Below are 21,395 nucleotides of genomic sequence, written 5' to 3'. Positions count from 1 at the left end.
AAAATAGACAACTTTAATGTATCCACCATTAATGAAAATTCATCTTTGCCTACAGGGTCAGTTCAAGGTTACCCATGGCACAGAGCAGTTCTTTTATGGGACCTCCTCTTTGCCCCCTCTCCGCATTTAGCACTATTACTGTCTAAAAGCAATGCCATGCCTTCTTTTTGAGAAGGGGCACACGTATTGTAATGTAACTTTTCTGTAATTTTGGTTACATCAGTTAATGCCTAGGACAGTGAGGATTACATTTTACAGATTTAGGCAGGAATTTGTAAAAAAAATAAAAATATTCTCGCCTACTGTAGTATTTCTGAACATAGTGTTGGAAAACGACTTACAAGGTGCAACCAACTTCAGCTCCCTTGTAACAACAGCAAGATCGTTCTTTGCTATGCACCGAATTGCCACAGTCTCCTCTACTTTCTTGAAGGTCATTTGACTTTTTATTGTGTTGTCATTGTCCTGAAGAGTCTCCATGCTGATCTCTGAACCATTAGTTACCAAAATGGACCAGGAGGAATCATTATTGCACCTACAATACATAATATATCAATTGTCAAAAATGGACAGTTCTTCTTAAAGATAAAATTAATATCATTGACTTAATATTTATATTTACCTTTTTATATCTTTGCAGACCAGCCATTCAACATCAGGAACAGGCATCCCTTTAGCCAGACATTCTACAGTCTGTTGGCCCGATGAACCATGGTGGTCATCAGTCAATTGCAATATCACTGCAGGGACTAGAACATTTTGAAAAATAATATAATTTTAGCTTTTTATTTTTGATTTCTAAAAAAAAAAGGTATAATATTTTATTAATGTTTTTTATATTTACCTTTAATTTGTAATTCAAATGAGTATGTTTTATTTTCCACATCATTTTGAGCTACAAATGTGTAGAGCCCACTGTCTTCTTCCTTGGCTCGTATGAGTTGCAGCATGGTAATGTACCTGTGGAAAATAAGAATTAAATTGAATGATTTTTATTTATTTTTTTTAAATATTTAAATACATTAGGAGACAAATGTTTTATCACTAATCAAAAAATAACTTTTGTTGTGCAAATTTATAATGCTAATTTTGAGCCATGTGTTGGTTTTATTCAAAAAATATATATATTTTTTTTTATATTATTAATACCTTCTTCTATACAATAAATACATTCGTTTTTAATTGTTGTATTAGGTAAAGCAGAGTTGGGCTGTTCACATCTTCATTGTGGGCTTTCATTTATAACGAAAGCCACAAAGCAGTGCCGGAACAGTCGCATGACAGGTTCCAGCAGCACCCGACAGACCCCATTGATTTGCAATAGGATCCGTTGTATGCAGTGCTATTTTTTCTATCAAATTTTACGGAATATGCAATGGAGCCTCCAATGCATATGTGAACGTAGCCTAATTTTGTGAGTACAGGGATTTTAATTCAATATGTACATTTTTAAGTAATGTATAAAGTTACCGAGCTTCTTTTGTGGCAACCGTGCTAGTGGTGATCTCTGTCAGGCTCCTATTAAGTGTTACGTTGTCCTTTAGCCAGAACATTTTGGGGGCTGGATAAGCATGAACATCGATTGAGAAACTTTTCACTTCATGAAGGTTGGCAAATTCCAATAATCCAAAATGAGAGTTTAGTTTTATGAAACCTTTTTCTGAAATAAAATAAATAAATCATTGTTAAATGAATTACAATTTCCAATACCTAAAATGAGAGTTATAGAGATTAAAACAAAAACGTAATTTTGTAAAAACATTTCTTCAAAAAAATTCAAATAAATGCTTCATTGAGATTTTTTTTTTACGTGGGCTGTGTTATTATCAGTACAGACCATATACCCAATGTTTGAAGAGTATTAGTTTATTTCTAGTCTGCATTTTTTAATGGACTGTATTTATTTTGGTATACTAAGCACTTTTCTAAAACATTTTTATTAAAAAAAACGTAGCTTTGTTTATGTTTTGCAGCTTCTGTTTCCGCTATATAGAAGCTGCAGAACGACCTTGTCAGCTGAATCCGTCAGTGAGTTGGTCTGACGACTCGGCTGGCTGGCAACAACTCCCGTGTGCCTTACATTTTAACAATATTAGAGTTAGATGAGGTGTCAGAGCAGCATTTAAGGGTATATTATAAAACTGCTTAGCATCCTAAAAGAAATACATAACATAAAAAAAGGGACCAAAGGTTTCCATAGCTTTTCAGTATATGTAATCCAAAATATCACAGGAATGATGTGATATTTTTCAATATCAGATCCATACTTAATGTTTGTTTTATACTTACCATGAACGGTCACGTTGATCTTTCTCGTTTCTGTAGCATCATCTGTAGCACTGGTGACCACACACTCATATTCCCCAGAATCCAATACTGTTGCATTTGGTATTGTAAGTGTGTATTCCAGCTTCAGCTTAGGAAACTTGGTTTCTTCCACTTTCTTGATACCAACTCTCTGTGATAATAGAAAATATTCATCAGAATACAACAGATAGGTATTACATAAATGAATCTATATCAATCACGTTATTAAAGGGGTTTTCCTGGAACTTTAATATTGACGGCCTATCCTTAAGATATGCCATCAAAATGTGATCGGAGGGGGTCTGACTCCTGGCACTTCCACCGAGTTAATGAAGAGCCCGTGGCCCCTAAATTTTTTTCCCAGTCACAGTGCCCTGCACATAATTCTGGAAGTGCCTGGTGGGTCAGCTCAGTCCTATTCAGTTAGCTGCAGTACCAGTCACAGCCACAACCATATGTGTGACGCTGTGCAGGGGTAAACCATGAAATAATCTTGATTTCAAGTTAAATTTGTTATCTTAATGACCCAATGAGTCCTAATTTTTATTTCTTCCAGTAAATTAATAAAAAACTCCATATTTTGCAAGAGTAATTATCAAGGAATCATGTTCTAAATCCTAATTCTCTGTATAGACTATGACATTATGTGCACAGCTGAGACAGTTCATCATGAGAGTATTGGATATATGCTGGATTGTTTTGAGGCAAATTTTGCGAGGTGGTGAAAATAAATTTGATTATATAAGTAATTTCTTATGATTAGACTGTTTATCCTATATCATGAATAGATATTGTATGCACTCCTCAATCAATTGGCGTGGTGCTAGTAAGGTAGGGACGAGAATCCCACAATATTGGAAATATATAACCCCAGCACACACAGAGGTACGCAAAAGATCCTTTCTCGTACCTCTGTGTGTGCTGGGGTTATATATTTCCAAAATCCTATATCATGGGCATACACAGAAATCATGGGGCTCCATAGCCAAATTCAGAATATTCCCCACACTTAATGTACAATTTTTTTTAAATAAAAATTAATATCCAATATAATTTGTAACATATACTTATAGTGGTTGGCGCTCTGTTTTGGACTTGTAGAGCTCCAAACCACCAGCTTACCTTTATAAAGTCATAATAAATATCTGGTCGGTGGGCAAGCACCACTAGGGGGCTCCCTTCATATGTATTTATCCAGCGACTATTGAACTCAATGGGAGCTATAAATGTCTCTATGCAATAAGCACCCTCTAGTGGTGGCTGCAGGAAGACGCTATGACTGGGATGCAGGAGAAACAGAAAACTGCTGGGGCCCCTTTCACCCATAGAAATCATTTGGTCTGCCTCTATGGAAAGTACGCCACAGCTAATATCTATCCCTGGATGTGCACATCAATGACTTACATGCTGTCCTGGATAATTCCATTCCAAATTTACAACCTCATTCTCTAGGACAATACAGGTAATGGTGATGGTTTCTCCTGATCTGAAAACTTTCTTTCTTGCCTCGATCTCCAGACTTATGTTTTTGTTTGCTGCAGGAAAAATGAAAATGTTATCATCACATTATAAAACAGCAGTAAAGAGCTGAACTGTCAGCATATCTTCCCTCTTCCACTACTTACAATTGCATAGACAAACTATGAGAACTTTTTTCCATTTTATAGTATGTAATAATAAAAAGGATCATAAGCGAAGGAGTGAGAGACCTTAAAGTGGTTTTCCCATAATCAATATTTATCACCCATCCATAGGATAGGTGATAAATATCTGATCGGTGGGGGTCTGACCGCTGGGACCCCCACCGATCATGAGAATGGCCTTACTTTGACGTTTCTGGGAGCCCCATAGGAGCAGTAAGTGCGCATGCTCGGCCACCACTCCATTGATTTCTATAGGGGGTTGAAGATAACGCTTGGCAGCCCCAAAGAAATGAATGGAGCGGTGCTCGAGAATGTGCACTACTGCTCCATACCTATGGGGCTTCCCGGAATGGCAAAGTAAGCCCATGCTCGTGATCGATGGGAGCCCCAGCGGTTGGACCCCCATTGATCAGATATTTATCACCTTTCCTGTGGGTGGGTGATAAATATTGATTATGGAAAAATCCCTTTAAGGTTTGTTCTCTGGGTTAATTTTATTATGGAGATCCAGGACATCATTATTTGCATTTATTTGCATTTACATTATTAGTGCTGGAAATTTGTTTAGTAAATGTCTAATCCCTTGTTTGAAGAAAGAAATATGAATTGTCTTTCTGCTTATTTATCCATTGTCTTTCAGGATAAAGAATTAACTTTGCAACTTAGTAACTTGTAACAGAGAAAAGGATTTGTTTTTCCCGCATTCCTTTAGACATTTTTCACTTTTCGGGGATTCACATTCCAAAAGATAATCTGGACCATAAATCATGTACATAAAACTGGAAAAATTCAGAATTATAGCCCTTAGGGTGACATATTCTGCAATATAATTTTTAAAAGTAAGACAGTATGTTTTATATTTTCCACAACTTGAACTGGAGAGGAAGCCCCTTCAATAGCTTTGTACTTCTGCCCCTATAATGTAAGGCCCCTGCACGCATAGCGGATTGGTTGCAGATCTTCTGTCCGGATTTTGGGTTAAACATTGTGTGGATTGTAACAGTCCCTTGGTTGTTATGGGTAACTCATTCATCACTTTTGGTTTGCAATGATTTCAAAGATGTGCCCAGTTGTGTTCCTGTCCCTCCTTACCGACCATATAATTATAATGAGTCCATATAACTACAGTCTACTAAAAGTTCTGTTAGAGATGCTGACGGGACAGCCCTTTTAGTGGTCATCTAAGGCTATGTTCACACGGAGTATTTTGGGGGAGGAATATCTGCCTCAAAATTCAGTTTGGAACTTTGAGGCAGATTTTCCTCTCCCTGCACGCCGATTTTCGCGGCGATTTTCGCGCCGTTTTTCACCCGCGGCCATTGAGCGCCACGGGCATAAAACAGCGCGAAATACGCTTTCTCTGCCTCCCATTGAAGTCAATGGGAGGTCAGAGGCGGAAGCGCCCGAAGATAGGGCATGTCGCTTCTTTTTCCCGCGAGGCAGTTTTACTGCTCGCGGGAGAAAGACCCCGACGCCTCCCATTGAAATCAATGGGAGGCGTTCTCGGGCCGTTTTTGCCGAGTTTTGCGACGCGGTTTCCGCGTCAAAAAACTCGGCAAAATACCCCGTGTGAACATAGCCTTTATGTGATCTACTTGTACCTATTGTTTGTCATTAAACTATATGCAAGTAAAAGTTTATTTGTAGACATTGAATTTACCTATCCATGTTTGCACCATGAATTCATCGGTTTTGAAGATCACGCCACTGACCGTTGTTTCGCAGATATAGGAACCTGAGGGGAATATCCCAACAAAGCCTTGTTTGCTATCATAGAAAGCATTTACAATCCTGTTTTCATCTGTGTTCCTCAAAGTCACTTGGCTGGTGGGATCAGTGGTCCGGCATGAAATAGTGGCACCTTCATCTTCTGTTACTAGAATGATGTGGTCAAACAGGACAGATCGGGCAAAGGGCATTGCAGGATCTGAAAGAAAACAAGCCAAGTGCACATCAATAAGACAATAACTAATTTCATGGATTTCTATCTCCTTTTTTTATCAACACTAGGAATGAACCAACCTGGAACATAAAAATATATTTCTGTGCCTTTAATCTCGCCCTCATCATTTTGGATGTCACTGTAATAACAGGCATAGGTTCCAGTATGGAGGGCAGAAGCGTTGTTCACTTCTAACACAGACACAAATAAGCCACTGTTGTTTTCTTCATTGTGAATAACAACATTGTTTTCTTCATCCTCCAAGGTGGGGTAGTCCCAGCTCAGTTCGCTATCCCCAGTGCACCTTATGGTAACGGAATCATGCAACCGTATGACTTTTTCGCTACTTGCTGGTGAGATTACAGGTAAGGGAAGTTGACCACATATAAGCCACGGACCTAAAATACATCACAAGAAATTCTTAGTTTACCGTTCAATTTTCAATTCGTAGTCAAGGTTCAAAATCAGTAAACACACATGGTTGTTATATACGGCAAGTATATGCTAAAGTCATAAAATATAATTATGGCTGAATAGAGATTGGTGAATCGATTATACACAAATAGAATTTGTTACAAATTTCCCAAAAGTTCTGGATTTAAGCGAATCTAAAATTTTTGGAAATCGTCCGACACGAATCGCTAAAAATGGTGGCTGCAATTTTATACATGTGATAAAAGATAAGAAGACAGAGGAGGATAACATGACCTGCCTCTAGCACAGCCAATCATGAGGCGTATAGATGTGAGTCACTGATGACGCAGTGGATGACAGTCATTTGAGTCATTAGGCACTATAAACTGCCCAACTAGGAAATTCTGCTGCAGATAGATAGTGGATTAGTGTCAGTGCTTCATAGAGCCTTATTTACATAGTGAGGACAAGAGAATAGATAGTTATAGTTACAATAATTTGAAAGAGAGATAGATTTTAGAGAAAGATAGGAGTCAGTCAGTGTTAGTGTGTTAATAAGGCAGGCAGTCATTGCTGTGAGTCAGTGCTGCTGCAGCTATACAATTTTTACACAAATTTGTAATTCACAGATTTTTATCACATCATTCACAAATCTTCTTCAATAATAATAATAATCCTGGTGCTGATATTGTGCCGCAACCTTCTTAAACAGACGTCAGAGACGTGATGTCACTCATTGTTTTGCATATATCTAATAGTGTCACTAAAATTTGTGTATTGTTCTGTGTATTGTTCTGTGCATTTATACAGCACCATTATACTATAGTCTGTGTTCAAATGACAATTTAGATTGATTTTATTTTTAATTTAAATCCTGGTGCTGATAAGAGTGCCACTGCTACTACTAACCCTACACAGCTGCACATCTCCTGCATTGTCTATAATGTATCATACTGTTCTGTTGCTACTGGGAACCCTACCCTGCACAGGGTAAATATAACAATCCTGAAACTGCTCCCAAATTGATTGATTGCACACACACACACACACACACACACACACACACACACACACACACACACACATCATCCATTTGTGTATTGTGATGATGTTGCAGTAAGTTTTCCTGCAGTCCTATATGTCAAACCACAGACAAGGTATCATGAAGAGATGAGCCAAACAATCAACCTGGCTGTGCTACATCTGACCAACCCAATTTCAAACAGGATGTTGTATACACAGATTTCACAATACAAAAGACACATACACTTACCAATAATGAGGATACATCCCAATATGAGGGACGACCTTGTGGCTTGTGCCATTCTTTTTGGATACTGCAATTAATGAAAAAAGGAAGATGATAAATACATGTGATCACTTTGACATAAATATTCATGGCAAATTGCTATATATATATATATATATATATATATATATATATATACATATATATATACCCAATACGTACATAAAAGTAAAAACAGACCTGCCCTACAAGGCTTACAATCTATCACATAGTAATTAAAAATACATAAGACGATGTACAATACTGCCAATCATCCCCTCCTGCGGCCAGACACAACTCCATAGCAGTCTGATATAATAGAAATAATTCAAGTAGAATATTTGCTGCAGGGGCGGACACAGACAGCTGAGGGACCCTCTGCAAGATTAGTATATGGGCCCCTTGCTCTCCAAAATTTCATTACAGATCACTCCCTTATGTCTCTCTATCAATCCATCAGTAATTGTTAGCCATAAAATTCATCCTCCCAGACATTTACACGCATTCTAACAGCAATTAGATGGCTGCTTTAAGGTAACAGTGGACCCTCTTACCAACTGGGCCCCTGCGCAGCTGCACAGATTGTACCAATGGTGATTTGCTGTCTGTGGTACTATTTCCTGTGCCTGACTGTTTGTATCAGGCATCGGGAGCCTCCGCAGCTCAGCCTTCCTTGGCATCACCTGAATTTCTGGGATTTAATTTCTATGTTGAGTCTCAAACTATGTGTCTACTATTGTTATTTATTATTAGGGGGAGTTCACACTGAGTTTTTTGACAAGTTTTTTGATGCGGAAACCGCACCGCAAAACGCACCAAAAAACGGCCGAAAATTCCTCCCATTGATTTCAATGGGAGGCAGAGGCGTTTTTTTTCCCGCAAGCGGAAAAATCGGCTTGTGGGAAAAAGAAGGGACATGCCCTATCTTCGGGGAAATACGCCTCTCACCTCCCATTGACATCAATGGGAGGCAGAGAAAGCGTATTTCGCAGCGTTTTATGCCCGCGGCGCTCAATGATTGTGGGCGAAAGACGCTGCGAATATCGGCGTGCAGGCAGAGGAAAATCTGCCTCAAGATTCCAAACTGAATTTTGAGGCAGATTTTCCTCCTGCAAAAAACTCAGTGTGAACATAGCCTTATAGATATAACTGGATAACATTCAACAAAAGATTATACAAAAGAGCATTTGCACCTAATGGCCTATAAACCAACAGTAAAAATAGTACTTGACTTTGTCTTCTATCAATTCGGTAACAAATCTATTGCACTGTTTTTTAAAAGGGTTGTCTCATTAAGATATCTTATTTTCATATGGCCTATTATGGACATCATACAGGGCGGTCCCCGCTCGGAACCCCTCTTAATTAGTCAGAGAGCTGCTTACAAAGTGTATCCCTCACTCTGGCGGACTCAGCCTAGTTATTCATTTGAATAGACAGCATGTATTCTTACATTTTCGCTGCAGTAGCTACTGACAATTTTCCGCAAAAAAATAAAAATGTGGTCGTTGGGGGTCCTGAAGTCAGACCTGAGGAAATCGGCTTCACTTTCCTGCACACCATTTTTCTTTACATTTACCCTAATTAGTTCTATTTACTGGTGATTTTTTATATTTTAGGTGGATTTACTTTTTAAGGGAAACGGAACAGAAGATGTCTCGACATGACATTGGTGCTATATTCACTAGGTCATTACAGTTTTACATTAGTGCTTATAAGAGTTTACATGTTTGGGTCGTCACCCTCCATTTATTGACTGTACAATTAATTTTAACTTTCCATGGACATGATGAGTGTGACCACAGGATGTGGCTAACAAGACTGTATATATAGTACAACTAAAAGGATTAAAGGTCTCATTATTTATTAGTATATAGCCATGAATAAGCAGGGGGTCATGTACTGCGCTGTCATTCACATAAGGGTGTCACTGTCCTGGAAGAATCATTATGGCTTCCTGCTGAGAGGAAGGTTGACAGCAGAATAAACCTCACACCTAACAATTGTGGACTTAAAAAAGCAAGTTCCGGAGCTGCATATGGAGCCTGGCCCATAACCCCTGCACTGGGTAATTTTTCATTTTAATATATGTAATTATTTATTACTATATTGTTTTTAGATAGCAGCACAATAGTCTATATGTAAAGCAGTCACACACTAGAGTCTATGGTAAAAAAGGTAGTTACCCACAGAAAACCCATGTGAACATGGAGGGCATGCAAACTCCATGCCGCATTAACCAGTGAGCCCTTGTGCCACAAGGCTAGCCGGCATCACAAAAAGTAAAATCAATCTAAATCTGCCTAAAATAACATCTAAAGCAAACATAGGATTAAAATCCACAACATGAAATTGTTGGTAGTAGGACCATGAGTAATTGCTGCCATGGGGGAAAATAACCTCCTATGCTATGAGCCCTAAGGACTTTAAAGAAGCCCCACGCTAGTCTGTCTCTTTTTATCACATTTTGCGCTTTTAATGGTTCTATATGAGTCACGCATGCACTGGTCTCTATCAACAAAGCAAAATCCTTTATCTATAAAAGGTCTGAACATCGCTGACCTGATAAAAAACAATTACGACTATAGAATAACATGAAAATACAAGATATAAACCATCACTTTCCAATAGTTTGTATTCATTGTTTATGTATTGCCAGTTGTATTGCCTTTACCCAGGACACATTCTCCCAGGGCAGCAGCCGCAGTTCCCCACACTTTGGGACAATTATATTGCAGCAATATCTAGAGTCATTTTGAATACACATTCCCCCATGACAAACGCTGCCACACAAGTCACATTTTGATATTGTAAATTGTAAGATTTGATTATTTTCTGTAGGTGTGAAATAAACATACACATCAGTGATATTACCATGGAGAAATAGGATGCTGACCACAATAGGAAGTAATACAATTGTCTGGGATCATTGAGTCGCATGAAGCTTTATACCATTTCATACTGAAACACACGGATGACTCTGTTCTTGTGACAAAGTGGCATGCAGGTGCATCGGTGATACATACCGCCACATATCACCCTTCTCCTCCCCCATTCCTCCTAGTCTATCAGGTGTTAATGTTATCAGGCATTCACTTGTATTGGAATATACAAGACAAGACAGCAAAAATAAACTCTGATGATTGAAATATCTGCAAGATAAGACGTCTAGTAATGTCAGGCTTAAGGGGGTTTTGCACAGGACGATTATCGGGCAGACGATTGTTAATATAACGCTCGTTCATCTGCTGGTCGTATCGTTTTAAAAAGGTAAAAGATTATCGTAAAAGAAATCTGTAAAAATGTAATAAAATTAGCAAAAATACAAAATGAAAGGCAGGTGGCCAAGGATAGTAAAACAAATCCCCCAAAAATTCTTCAAGTATATAAATGCAAAAAAGCCAAGGTCTGAACATGTAGGACCCCTAGATAGGGGTAATGGGGAGTTGGGGTCACAGGGGATCAAGAGAAGGCAGAGTTACTAAATGGGTTCTTTAGCTCTGTATATACAACAGAAGAAGGAGCAGCTGATGTAGCCGGTGCCAGTGCTGTTAATATATCAGTTGATATACTGAATTGGATGAATGTTGATATGGTCCAAGCTAAATTAAATAAAATAAATGTGCACAAGGCCCCGGGACCAGATGGGTTACACCCTAGAATTCTTAAAGAGCTTAGTTCAGTTATTTCTGTCCCCCTTTCATAATATTCAGAGAATCTCTAGTGACTGGCATAGTGCCAAGGGACTGGCGCAGGGCAAATGTGGTGCCTATTTTCAAAAAGGGCTCTAGGTCTTCCTCGGGTAATTATAGACCAGTAAGCTTAACATCCATCGTGGGGAAAATGTTTGAGGGGCTATTGAGGGACTATATACAGGAATATGTGACAATAAATAGCATTATAAGTGACAGCCAGCACGGTTTTACAAAGGACAGAAGTTGTCAAACTAACCTAATCTGTTTTTATGAAGAGGTGAGCAGAAGCCTAGACAGAGGGGCCGCTGTGGATTTAGTGTTTTTGGACTTTGCAAAGGCATTTGACACTGTTCCCCATAGACGTCTAATGCGTAAATTAAGGACTATAGGTTTAGAAAGTATAGTTTGTAATTGGATTGAGAATTGGCTCAAGGACCGTATCCAGAGAGTTGTGGTCAATGATTCCTACTCTGAATGGTCCCCGGTTATAAGTGGTGTACCCCAGGGTTCAGTGCTGGGACCACTATTATTCAACTTATTTATTAATGATATAGAGGATGGGATTAATAGCACTATTTCTATTTTTGCAGATGACACCAAGCTATGTAATATAGTTCAGTCTATGGAAGATGTTTGTGAAATGCAAGCGGATTTAAACAAACTAAGTGTTTGGGCGTCCACTTGGCAAATTAAGTGGGTTTTACACAGGACGATTATCAGGCAGACGATTGTTAATAACGATCGTTGACGATAATTGCCCTGTGTAAAAAGGGCAGCGACCAGCAGATGAACGAGCAAACGCTCGTTCATCTTCTGGTCGTATCGTTTTAAAAAGGTAAAAGATTATCGTTGTCGGCGGCACATCTCCCTGTGTAAACAGGGAGACGCGCTGCCGACATGATAATAATGGATGGGGACAAGCGATCAGAGTAACGACCGCTCGTCCCCATCCATAACTCCGTGTGACAGGAGGAAACGAGCGCCGATCAACGATATCTCGTTGATCGGCGCTCGCTGCATCGGCCGCTTATCGGTCGGAGTAAAAGGGCCTTAAGTTGACACTGCGTTTGGACACTGTGTTCGGTGTATATATTGAGAAATCCTTCTCGTGTATACTGTAACGTGCCCATGGACTTCATACTACGTTTTCCCTACATGCAGCACGTAGATCATGAAATCTCCCGACGTATAGGCTTAACGCCTCCATAGGGTTCCATTCCATTAGTTAGATGCAAGCCAAAAAATGTCTTTTTAGCCCCCATCTGGCTGGTATACATCAGTTTACTGCAGAATATTAAGTATAGAATAGTGCAGTAGTCTGCGCTATTCCATCCTGCCATGTCCTGTAAAAAAACGTATCCATTTAAAGGACACCATATTAGCCTATGAGCAGGGTCCGACTGGCCTACCAGAGTACCAGAGGATCCTTCGGTGGGCCCAGACTCTGACCTAATAATGGGTCCCAAAGAGTCTAACAGAAGTCAACTGCATTTGGTGCTAACTTAAGAACCAAGCACTTGCCACTAGGGTCTATTTCTTATGAGTGATTCACAAATAACCTATGAGACCTTATGATAACAACAAGTGGATGTGCCCACCCACCAACATTCCTTCTGATGGGCTCAGGGAACCCCAATCCGACGCTGCCTATGAGTGATGGATGCCAACATACGGCATCCATCACATGCATCTGTTTAGCGGATACGTAATGATCTTTTCAATAACTTTTCATGACATATTTGTTAAACGGACACTGTTATAGCCTACGGGTGACGGTTGCATTAAATGGAAGGGTTAGGCTGGGTTCACAATGCGTTTTTGTCCTATGTTTAACGTATACATCGGGAAAAGCTCCAAACATATACAATAAACAGAGGCCGTGACAGATACCCAAAGGTGGCATCCATCACCCATGGACTAATATAGGATCCATTTAACGGATACATTGTGAGTTTTTTCATGACTTATCAGTTAAACGGATGCCATTATCACCTATGGGTGACGGATGCCAATGTTAGGCTAGGATCACATAATGTGCAAGGATTACATTAGGGTTGCACATTTGAAAGCTCTGCTGAATGTATGCCCCAGACAACCGTTTGGCATAATGTCCGGCTTACAGTAAAAGTGTCACACCGACGTAAAGAGGAGACAATTTTAACTCTCCAACACAACGAGTAGAGATGTCAACTGAAAAGTAGAAGAAAACAGAAACGGTATGTAGATGAAGCCTATTTTCTATAAACCTATTAACCGTTATGAGCCCTATTTCCACATAATAATCAAGAAACTCTTGCTTTAAAAATCAACTATCCTCCAAATTATTATTATTTTTTTATATCTGAAAATATATTGAATGCATAATAAGCTAAAGTAATACATACACTCCACTGTGATGTTCAGCAATATACAAGCCTCTGTAAGAACTGGCATTGAAGGAAATGACCACATTGTTTTTTTGTAGAAATAACAGTAACACTTGGGTATTTAAAACATTTTCCTCGTCTTATTAAAATTCCTAGAATAAGCAACAATGACAAGATCACGCTGTACAATGTATTCTGAAAGCTTTTAAAACCTGGGCACAGGCCTTGTTAAAGTAAAAATCTCATGGGAATTGTGCAACGCACTGATGTGAGCCACCCTCTTCTAAACTGGGTGGCTTTGTAAAGCCAATTGTGAGTGCAGCTGTACTCACAGTAACCACTAGAGGTCACTGTTACACTCTACTTTTTAATACAGATGTTCTAAAAGGTTGGTAACCAGTCTCTCCAGGGTGGCACAGCTACAAGCATCAGGATGCAGTGCCAGCTGTGGCTACTGGTTCATTAAATCTATTGTTCATCCTGTAGCTATTAAATTGTACAACTTTTCAACTGAATAAAAGGAATTCATTAAAAAAAACTTTTCTAACAAAATTATTTCATTATGAAACAAATATAACAGGATGAACGATTAGTACAGAGATTTTAAAAATACATTTCCATGGTATTGCTATAATATAGACACCTCTTGGATGTTGTTGACATGTAAGGCCATGTTCAGACGTGGCAGAATTTTTCCGCTGAAAATGTTGCTGCAGACTCTTTGCGAATCTGCAACAACATTTTCACATTTGACAGGTAATTCAGATGTTGTGGATATCACAGCAGACTTGCTGCAGATCTCAGCCTTTAGGGCGGGTTCACACATAGCGGAATTTCACTTAAATTCCGCTGCGGACACTCCGCAGCGTTAATCCGCAGCGGAGCCGTTTCTCCATTGACTTTCACTTTAATTTAGCAGTGTTCGTTTACACGATGCGTACAATTCCGCTGCGGAGCATAGGCTGCGGAGCGGAATTTGTTGTCCGCAGCATGCTCTGTCTGTTGCGGAGCAGTGGCGGACTGGTTGCGGACTCATGGCGGAATTTCTCCATTGACTTCAATGGAGAGTCAAAATTCCGCAATGAAGTCCGCAGATCTTATGTGTGCTGCGGAGCGTATTGTTTTTACTACCATGACATTTCTTCATTCTGGCTGGACCTATGTATTTCTAGGTCTACAGCCAGACTGAGGAAGTCAATGGGGCTCCCGTAATGACGGGAGCGTTGCTAGGAGACGTCTGTAAATAGTCACTGTCCAGGGTGCTGAAAGAGTTACGCGATCGGCAGTAACTGTTTCTGCACCCGGGACAGTGACTACCGATCTCAATATACATGTATCTGTAAAAAAACATATAAGTTCATACTTACCGAGAACTCCCTGCGTCTGTCTCCAGTCCGGCCTCCCAGGATGACGTTTCAGTGTAAGTGACGGCTGCAGCCAATCACAGGCCAAGCACAGGCTGCAGCGGTCACATGGACTGGAGCGTCATCCAGGGAGGTCGGGCCGGATGCCGAAAGAAGGACGCGTCACCAAGACAACGGGCGGTAAGTATGAAATTCTTTGACTTTCACTAGGGAAAGTGCTGTCCCTTCTCTCTATCCTGCACTGAATAGGGAGAAGAGAAGCACTTTTCCTGCAGTCCGCAGCGGCCAGTCCGCATCAATTTTCTGCACATTTTGTGCAGATCCGCTGCAGAATCTGCAACGCAGATTCTGTGCGGCATTGATGCGGACAGTTGCGGAGGAATTCCGCCATGTGTGGTCATGCCCTAACAATGCAAAGGCTGAAATCCACAGTGAAATTCCGCCGCTTCTCCGAAACATATTGAGCATTCAGCGGAGGGAAAATTCTGTACCGCAGCCTAAATTCCGCAGTTATTTTCCGCAACGTCTGAATTAAGTTTCCTAAAAATGTATAGAAACAAATGTAAAAAACGGCTGCTGCAGAATTCCACTGCGGACTGTCCACAGCAGAATTCAACAGCAAATCCCCCACATGTGAATGTGCCCTAAATGTGGGAAGGAATTATTTGCTGAACAGATCACACTATGCCTGGCATACTACATATTATATACCCTAGAGCACCCTTTTTCTTTTCTCTACTTTTATATCTGTAATACAGGTAAAAAAGTATAAAGTAAAATAATAGCTACACTTTTTATATTTTATTTTAAAATATCAGGAATCAATGCAACAAAGCTCTGTCCACACTGGCATTGTTGTCTCCATTATTGGACCGATGCGTTTTGTAGTTAGTTTAGGGGAATATTCTTAACTGAAAAATGTAAGATACATTAATTAACATCCCTGTCTGTTTTTCATTCCTCCATTGACATCAGTTATAAAAAAAAAAGAACACTGGGGATAAAATGTATGACTGGCTGATGGAGACTGACGCTTTTTTGCATCAGTTTGAGTCTTATAGAAATAAAAAAAGATCTGTTAACTGATCCATCGTGGCCCATGTTTTTAGAACAAAAAATACTGCAAAAATAATTCAAGTGTAACTCACATAGAAATGAATACAAAACTTTGTTTAATATATGTTTTTTTCTTTTTATTGTTTTTACAAAAGAACATTTTTGTACAACCGAACAAAATGTTTGAATCTATTTTTCAACCCCTTTTTGGTACGTATCCAAGGACCCAAAGATGTTTCTGTCCAAGTTGATTTTATTTTTCTCTAAAAAAAACGGATCTGTGAACAGATCCAATCATTTCTATGGAAAATGTAAAAAAATAAACAAATACAAATCAGTGTGGATAGAGAATTGTGTTCTGGAACATAAAATTATGGGCTGGAAATCCCCATACTATCATAGTGTAGGTTCACCCTTGTCTACATGTGTTTAGTCATAGCAAAAACGGAGTCCAAAAGTGCAGCGATATAACACACACATAAAATCCTGATCAAACAATACCTATAGCAACATTATAAATGACCTTTAAATACAAAGGATCCAAGCAAATGATTGAAGAATTTATGCAAACTGATACTTTGTGTACATTTTTTTTAAAATCAGTTCGATCAGTTGATCAGAAAAAAAACAGTGTAGCAAACAAAGTCACAAGTGTGAACCCAACTTTACACGTGTTGGTTGTACTCAGTTTATTTATGAACACCATGGAAAAAGTCTTTGACCCCCAAATCAGAATCTTAACCAGTCACCTGGGACCTGTCAAGTCTCAAGACACGACAAAAATAATGGATTGAGCAGAGGCAGTGAAGAACTGGACATTGTTCTGCTTGAAGTTTCTCCCAGCTGAGAAAACAGGGGGAGCGGGATTTATTTTCCAGGTGCCTTTTTACCGCCAGCCTGGTATAAACTAGACTTAGAATACTCCTAATATATTCACTGAAATCATCTATGATGTAGATCTTAACTTGAAGCAAAATAGATTTGTCATTGTAATTGTCATGCTTTTTGCGTAGTAAATAATGACTCACTCAGCAATACCATAAAATACTGTAAAAAAAAAATAAACAACAAAAACAACGGCTTAGAAAGAGCCAATGTCCACTAAAAGGACTAATAACAATTAAACAAAGTCATTACAACTTTGCAAAGTGTTGTGAATAAATTGGAGCCTATGAACAAATAATTACATTAAAAAAAATAACATAAAAATGTATATAAAATATGTGTAAAGTAAAAAAACAATATAAATAAAATATTAATAAATGCTAGAAATAAATAAAATATTATATGATGATGCTTAAAAACAAAACAACGAAAAGACAAATATTACATGGGTATGTAGTAAAGTGAACAATTCAGCGCTATCTCCACTAGGTGGCAGCATAAACCTGTGGAAGTTACTTACTGCAGGGTGTTAAAGTTTGCGCACAGTTCTCTCGAGGGAACTTTTGTGCTCTGGCTCCAATGTTATCCAGCACATCCGCCAGGCACCACCCTGACTTATAACTGTGCCTCTCTTTATCATTGTGTCAAGCTGCCCACACAACTGTTGGGTCATTTGTTTTTCTTGTTTTTCCTCTATCAAGAACTACTGTATATCTCAACTGAAGCCAAAATGTCCATCATTATCCATTTCACTCAGTTGTTCTTATCATCCAACAAGGTAAAAACTAAAATCTTTAGCTTGATAAATTAAGAAAATGCAATAAAATAAGTTAGAGACTTGACACTCTATTCTGTAAAATAGGCGATTTCCTGGCAAAAAAAAAAAAAATGCCACCAACACCTTGTAATGTAAACAAGAGCAATTCCCAACCCCCTTTTTTGGAGTCCCCATATTTAACCAGAGCCAGTACTAGTGAATACAGCCTCCACCCCCTCCCCAGTGTGGCACATCTGGAAGAAGGGGGAGTAAATTGTACCCTCTCATAATGTTTTCCATACTACAGATCTGGCGTCTCCAGTTATATCAGTCTGTTGCAATCTCCAGAGCCAACTTTGATGCCATCAATTTGTTTACACAGAGAAGACAAAGTTCCCATCTGCGCCTTCACGTACCCCCAAAAAAAAGTTTACTGTCTTTAAATCCTATTGATTATTAATGAAATCAAACACTAACACATAAATCTCCTAAAAATGTATTATTGTGATTGACCAAAGGAATCTTATATGTAGAAGAAATGCAGCCATATTCAACAGATACTATCAAATACATGTATAGTATTGTCCCTAGCAGATATATTCCTAATAAAGGGATCTTCCAAGTATTTCGCAATCATCCTACAACATAACCACCTTGACTCCATTTTCCTCCAGTTTAGGCACCTCATACAAAACCTACTCCAGTCTCCCCCCTCCCTGCCAATGAGGTTACCCAGTCAGTTCTAGAACTGGTTGCTCCAGTATCTTGCATTAATCCCATCTTCTTCACTGACAGGCATTCACTGTTATCCCTATGCTACCCAGGGTCCCATATCAGCCAAATATTGTGGTTGAATAAAATCCCTTACACCAGAGTCATTAATATCATAATCCAATTTGGTTCACATATTATCCCACCCCCAATGTCTGGCCGCAATACACATATCCAGATGTAGCAGAGCTTAATTTGTTGTTTACCATTGTTTGAGATATAGGCTTAATCTCTCACTTATAATTATGCAGCAGCGTTACCTAGTGTCCTGTATACAACCACAGCTAACATATGGTGATATTACAATGTGCTGTACCGTATGGAAAAGTTAGCTCTGCTACATCTGTATAAAGAGCGCAATATATTTTTGGGCAAAACAATTTCAAGAGCAGAGCACAGCTAGAGATCTGGAGTGAGAGGTGTGAATGGATGCAATGTTCTGCTGCTCGCATATTCCTATAACACGTCTGCAGACAGATGTTCTGTGTCTTTATATAGAACTCAGCAAGGCTCCTAAAGTGTCCTTATCTTATCTATCCTCTTCTCTGTGAGTAATGCAATAGACAGGATAGCTCTAGATTAGCCTGGGAGTAGATACAGGTAATAGGAGTCACCACAGTGATGACAACACGACATCTAAGGACTTTTCTTCCAGGGAAAGTTTTGGGAATAACTTAGAGCCTCCACCCCTGCAGAATCATCTTATACTATGATGATCTCAATCATCAAAGACTAGTTATTGACAGAACATTGTCACCTCTCTTTTACCTTTAAGAACAATACTCTTGATGGTTTCTCCAACTTTCCAGGATGTTCCTAGCTCTAGGGACTTCACATAAAATATCACAGTCAGTTTAGCGATGTTACTTGGATGACAATCTACAGAAGGAGCATCCAACAATGTTCTACAATGAGCACAACAGCCAACTAACCTGGCCCATTTCTATAGGATTCCTGCCAAAACGAACACAATTGTGGAAGCCTGATCCATTGGTAGAACTTTCCTATATCAGCCACCTCTTTACTTTAGTCATTCCCACCATCTATTATCATCGATGTTCTCCAGGGCAAGAGAAGATGGCAAACAAGGGTGCCCTAACAAAGTATAGTGGTGGGGATGTAAAAAATGGGGGCTGTAGTTATTTAACACAGTAGCTCTGATGTGATCTGAGGATGCCATGTAAAGACCAACTCATTCCTTTCAAGTCTAGTCATTTTTAGAAAGCAATAGACATGGCAAGAAGATGCAAACATCTGGTGGTGGGAAACCTCATAGACACAACACAATGTTCATGGTCATAGACACCAAGTTACAAAAGCCAAAGAGGGAAAGTCATAAAATAACGGGAAACCGGAGTGGATACATTATAACAATTATTACTCCACAGTGTAACATAATAGAACAGTCTTACCTTAGGTCTAAGGTGGAGTTTTTCATTGCACACCCATGAACCCCACATTGCTGATTTATCCCCTAATAGTTGGTGCTTTTCCTGGTGTATGATTTATATAAGAGCATACAAATTGGAAAAGAAGTTGCGAAACAATCCTCAAAACTTGGGGGGAAAAAAACTCCAATCCAGCTCTGGATTCCAGAAATCCACGTTCCAAAAACTATGAAAGAACCTTCCCTTTACAATGTGGTTGTCATTAGCCGCAAATCGCTTATGCCCCAAAGTAGAATGTGCATGCAAGCCTTAAAAAAGAACCATCCATAGGACCCTCAGGCAGCTGTAGTCCTTCCTGAGACCTTCACCAGCATGAAATCATCTTCTTAGCTCCAGCAAAGCAACTGCTCTTTGTACATCCAGATGATACACGTAGGAAAGTTGTTCTTCTTGAGGAGCCTTGCACAATAGACCTTCAGTAGACATCTCTTCAGCATCAGCCATCATCCATCCCAAGTAGTAGATCCAAAGTTTTACTGACAACATCTTGTTGGACCCTCTATCTTATTATGTTACACTTAATACAGGATTACATAGTGAGACATAAGGTTAAACCATTGTCCTACCTAATGTTTCCAGTAACCTCAGAAACTTCTATATGAGCCTCTAGCTTTACTATAAGGGTCCATATAAACAGCCCCTGATCTTGTTATATACTTATGTCTAGCAACTGTATTACTGCATATGAAAAATAGCTTTCATGCAAACTTTAAAATAATATGTGTGCACATTTATAAAAGTGCTGCCTTACCTTCTCAGTCTATGTTATCTGTCAATATCAAATCTACTGTGTATGAAATAAGTATAATCCAGAGTATCCTGTGGATCACCCTCCTTCTAGATTGCACTGTAATAGACTGAAGCTCAGAGTCTTGTAATTGATCCAGTGCTATAGCCCATCCTTCCAAAAAAAAAATCTAATCATCCTGAGAGATGTCAGAAAAGCAAGTCCTTCTTTTTACACAAAAGGCTACTCCCCCTGCAGACTAGCTGACTTTCTTATACACAAACACATCCCCTAACAAGAGTCTGTCTATAAACAAGCTGCTCTTAGCACTATGTGAATTGAGGGGCTTTACCATAAACAATGGTGGCTGCATTCACAGGTCACACAAAGCGATAAACTAATTATCTTGTTACTTTTGTAGTCTGTGATGATAATATAAAGTAAAAAAATAAATACATGTGAATAAAAAAATACCTACATCATATATATATATTAGCTATATTGATTATAATTAAACATTCATATTTACCAATTATACAAGAAAAGCAGAAGTTATTTTAAAAAGTCCAATTACTAAAAGAATGGCTGTAATTGCTGCTGGAGCGCAGTGAGCGCTTGAATCCAGATCTAACGTTCCTGTTTTGATAGGCAGGGGGCGCTGTTGCTCCAAAATTCTAAAATAAAGCACAAGGAGAAGGGGGATAATTGTAACCATGTGTTTGAAAAATCACT

General features: G+C 39.0%; 1 protein-coding gene across 2 annotated transcripts in view; it reads right to left on the bottom strand.

Annotated features, from left to right (window-relative positions):
- Window positions 1-20,804, bottom strand: part of PDGFRA (platelet derived growth factor receptor alpha) — a 32,594-nt gene extending 11,790 nt beyond the window's left edge. The window contains exons 1-10 of one of the 2 annotated variants that reach the window (XM_075859759.1): window positions 20,688-20,804; window positions 7,580-7,643; window positions 5,973-6,290; window positions 5,611-5,877; window positions 3,712-3,842; window positions 2,290-2,458; window positions 1,471-1,660; window positions 845-960; window positions 623-749; window positions 342-535 (exon numbers count right to left, since the gene is read on the bottom strand). In XM_075859759.1, coding sequence (XP_075715874.1) covers window positions 342-535; window positions 623-749; window positions 845-960; window positions 1,471-1,660; window positions 2,290-2,458; window positions 3,712-3,842; window positions 5,611-5,877; window positions 5,973-6,290; window positions 7,580-7,631 — 1,564 coding nt within the window. In that variant the 5' untranslated portion in view covers window positions 7,632-7,643; window positions 20,688-20,804. Of the gene's footprint in view, window positions 1-341; window positions 536-622; window positions 750-844; window positions 961-1,470; window positions 1,661-2,289; window positions 2,459-3,711; window positions 3,843-5,610; window positions 5,878-5,972; window positions 6,291-7,579; window positions 7,644-19,900; window positions 20,190-20,687 lie in introns of those variants that run through there. The other variant, XM_075859751.1, reaches the window with a different exon arrangement.
- Between the last annotated feature and the right edge of the window lie 591 nt (window positions 20,805-21,395).

The sequence above is a fragment of the Rhinoderma darwinii genome, chromosome 1 (genome assembly GCF_050947455.1).
Source record: "Rhinoderma darwinii isolate aRhiDar2 chromosome 1, aRhiDar2.hap1, whole genome shotgun sequence".
In the NCBI taxonomy this organism is placed as follows: Eukaryota; Metazoa; Chordata; class Amphibia; order Anura; family Rhinodermatidae; genus Rhinoderma; species Rhinoderma darwinii.
Note: the sequence above shows the minus strand (reverse complement) of the source record. Positions and strands in the feature narration are given on the sequence as shown.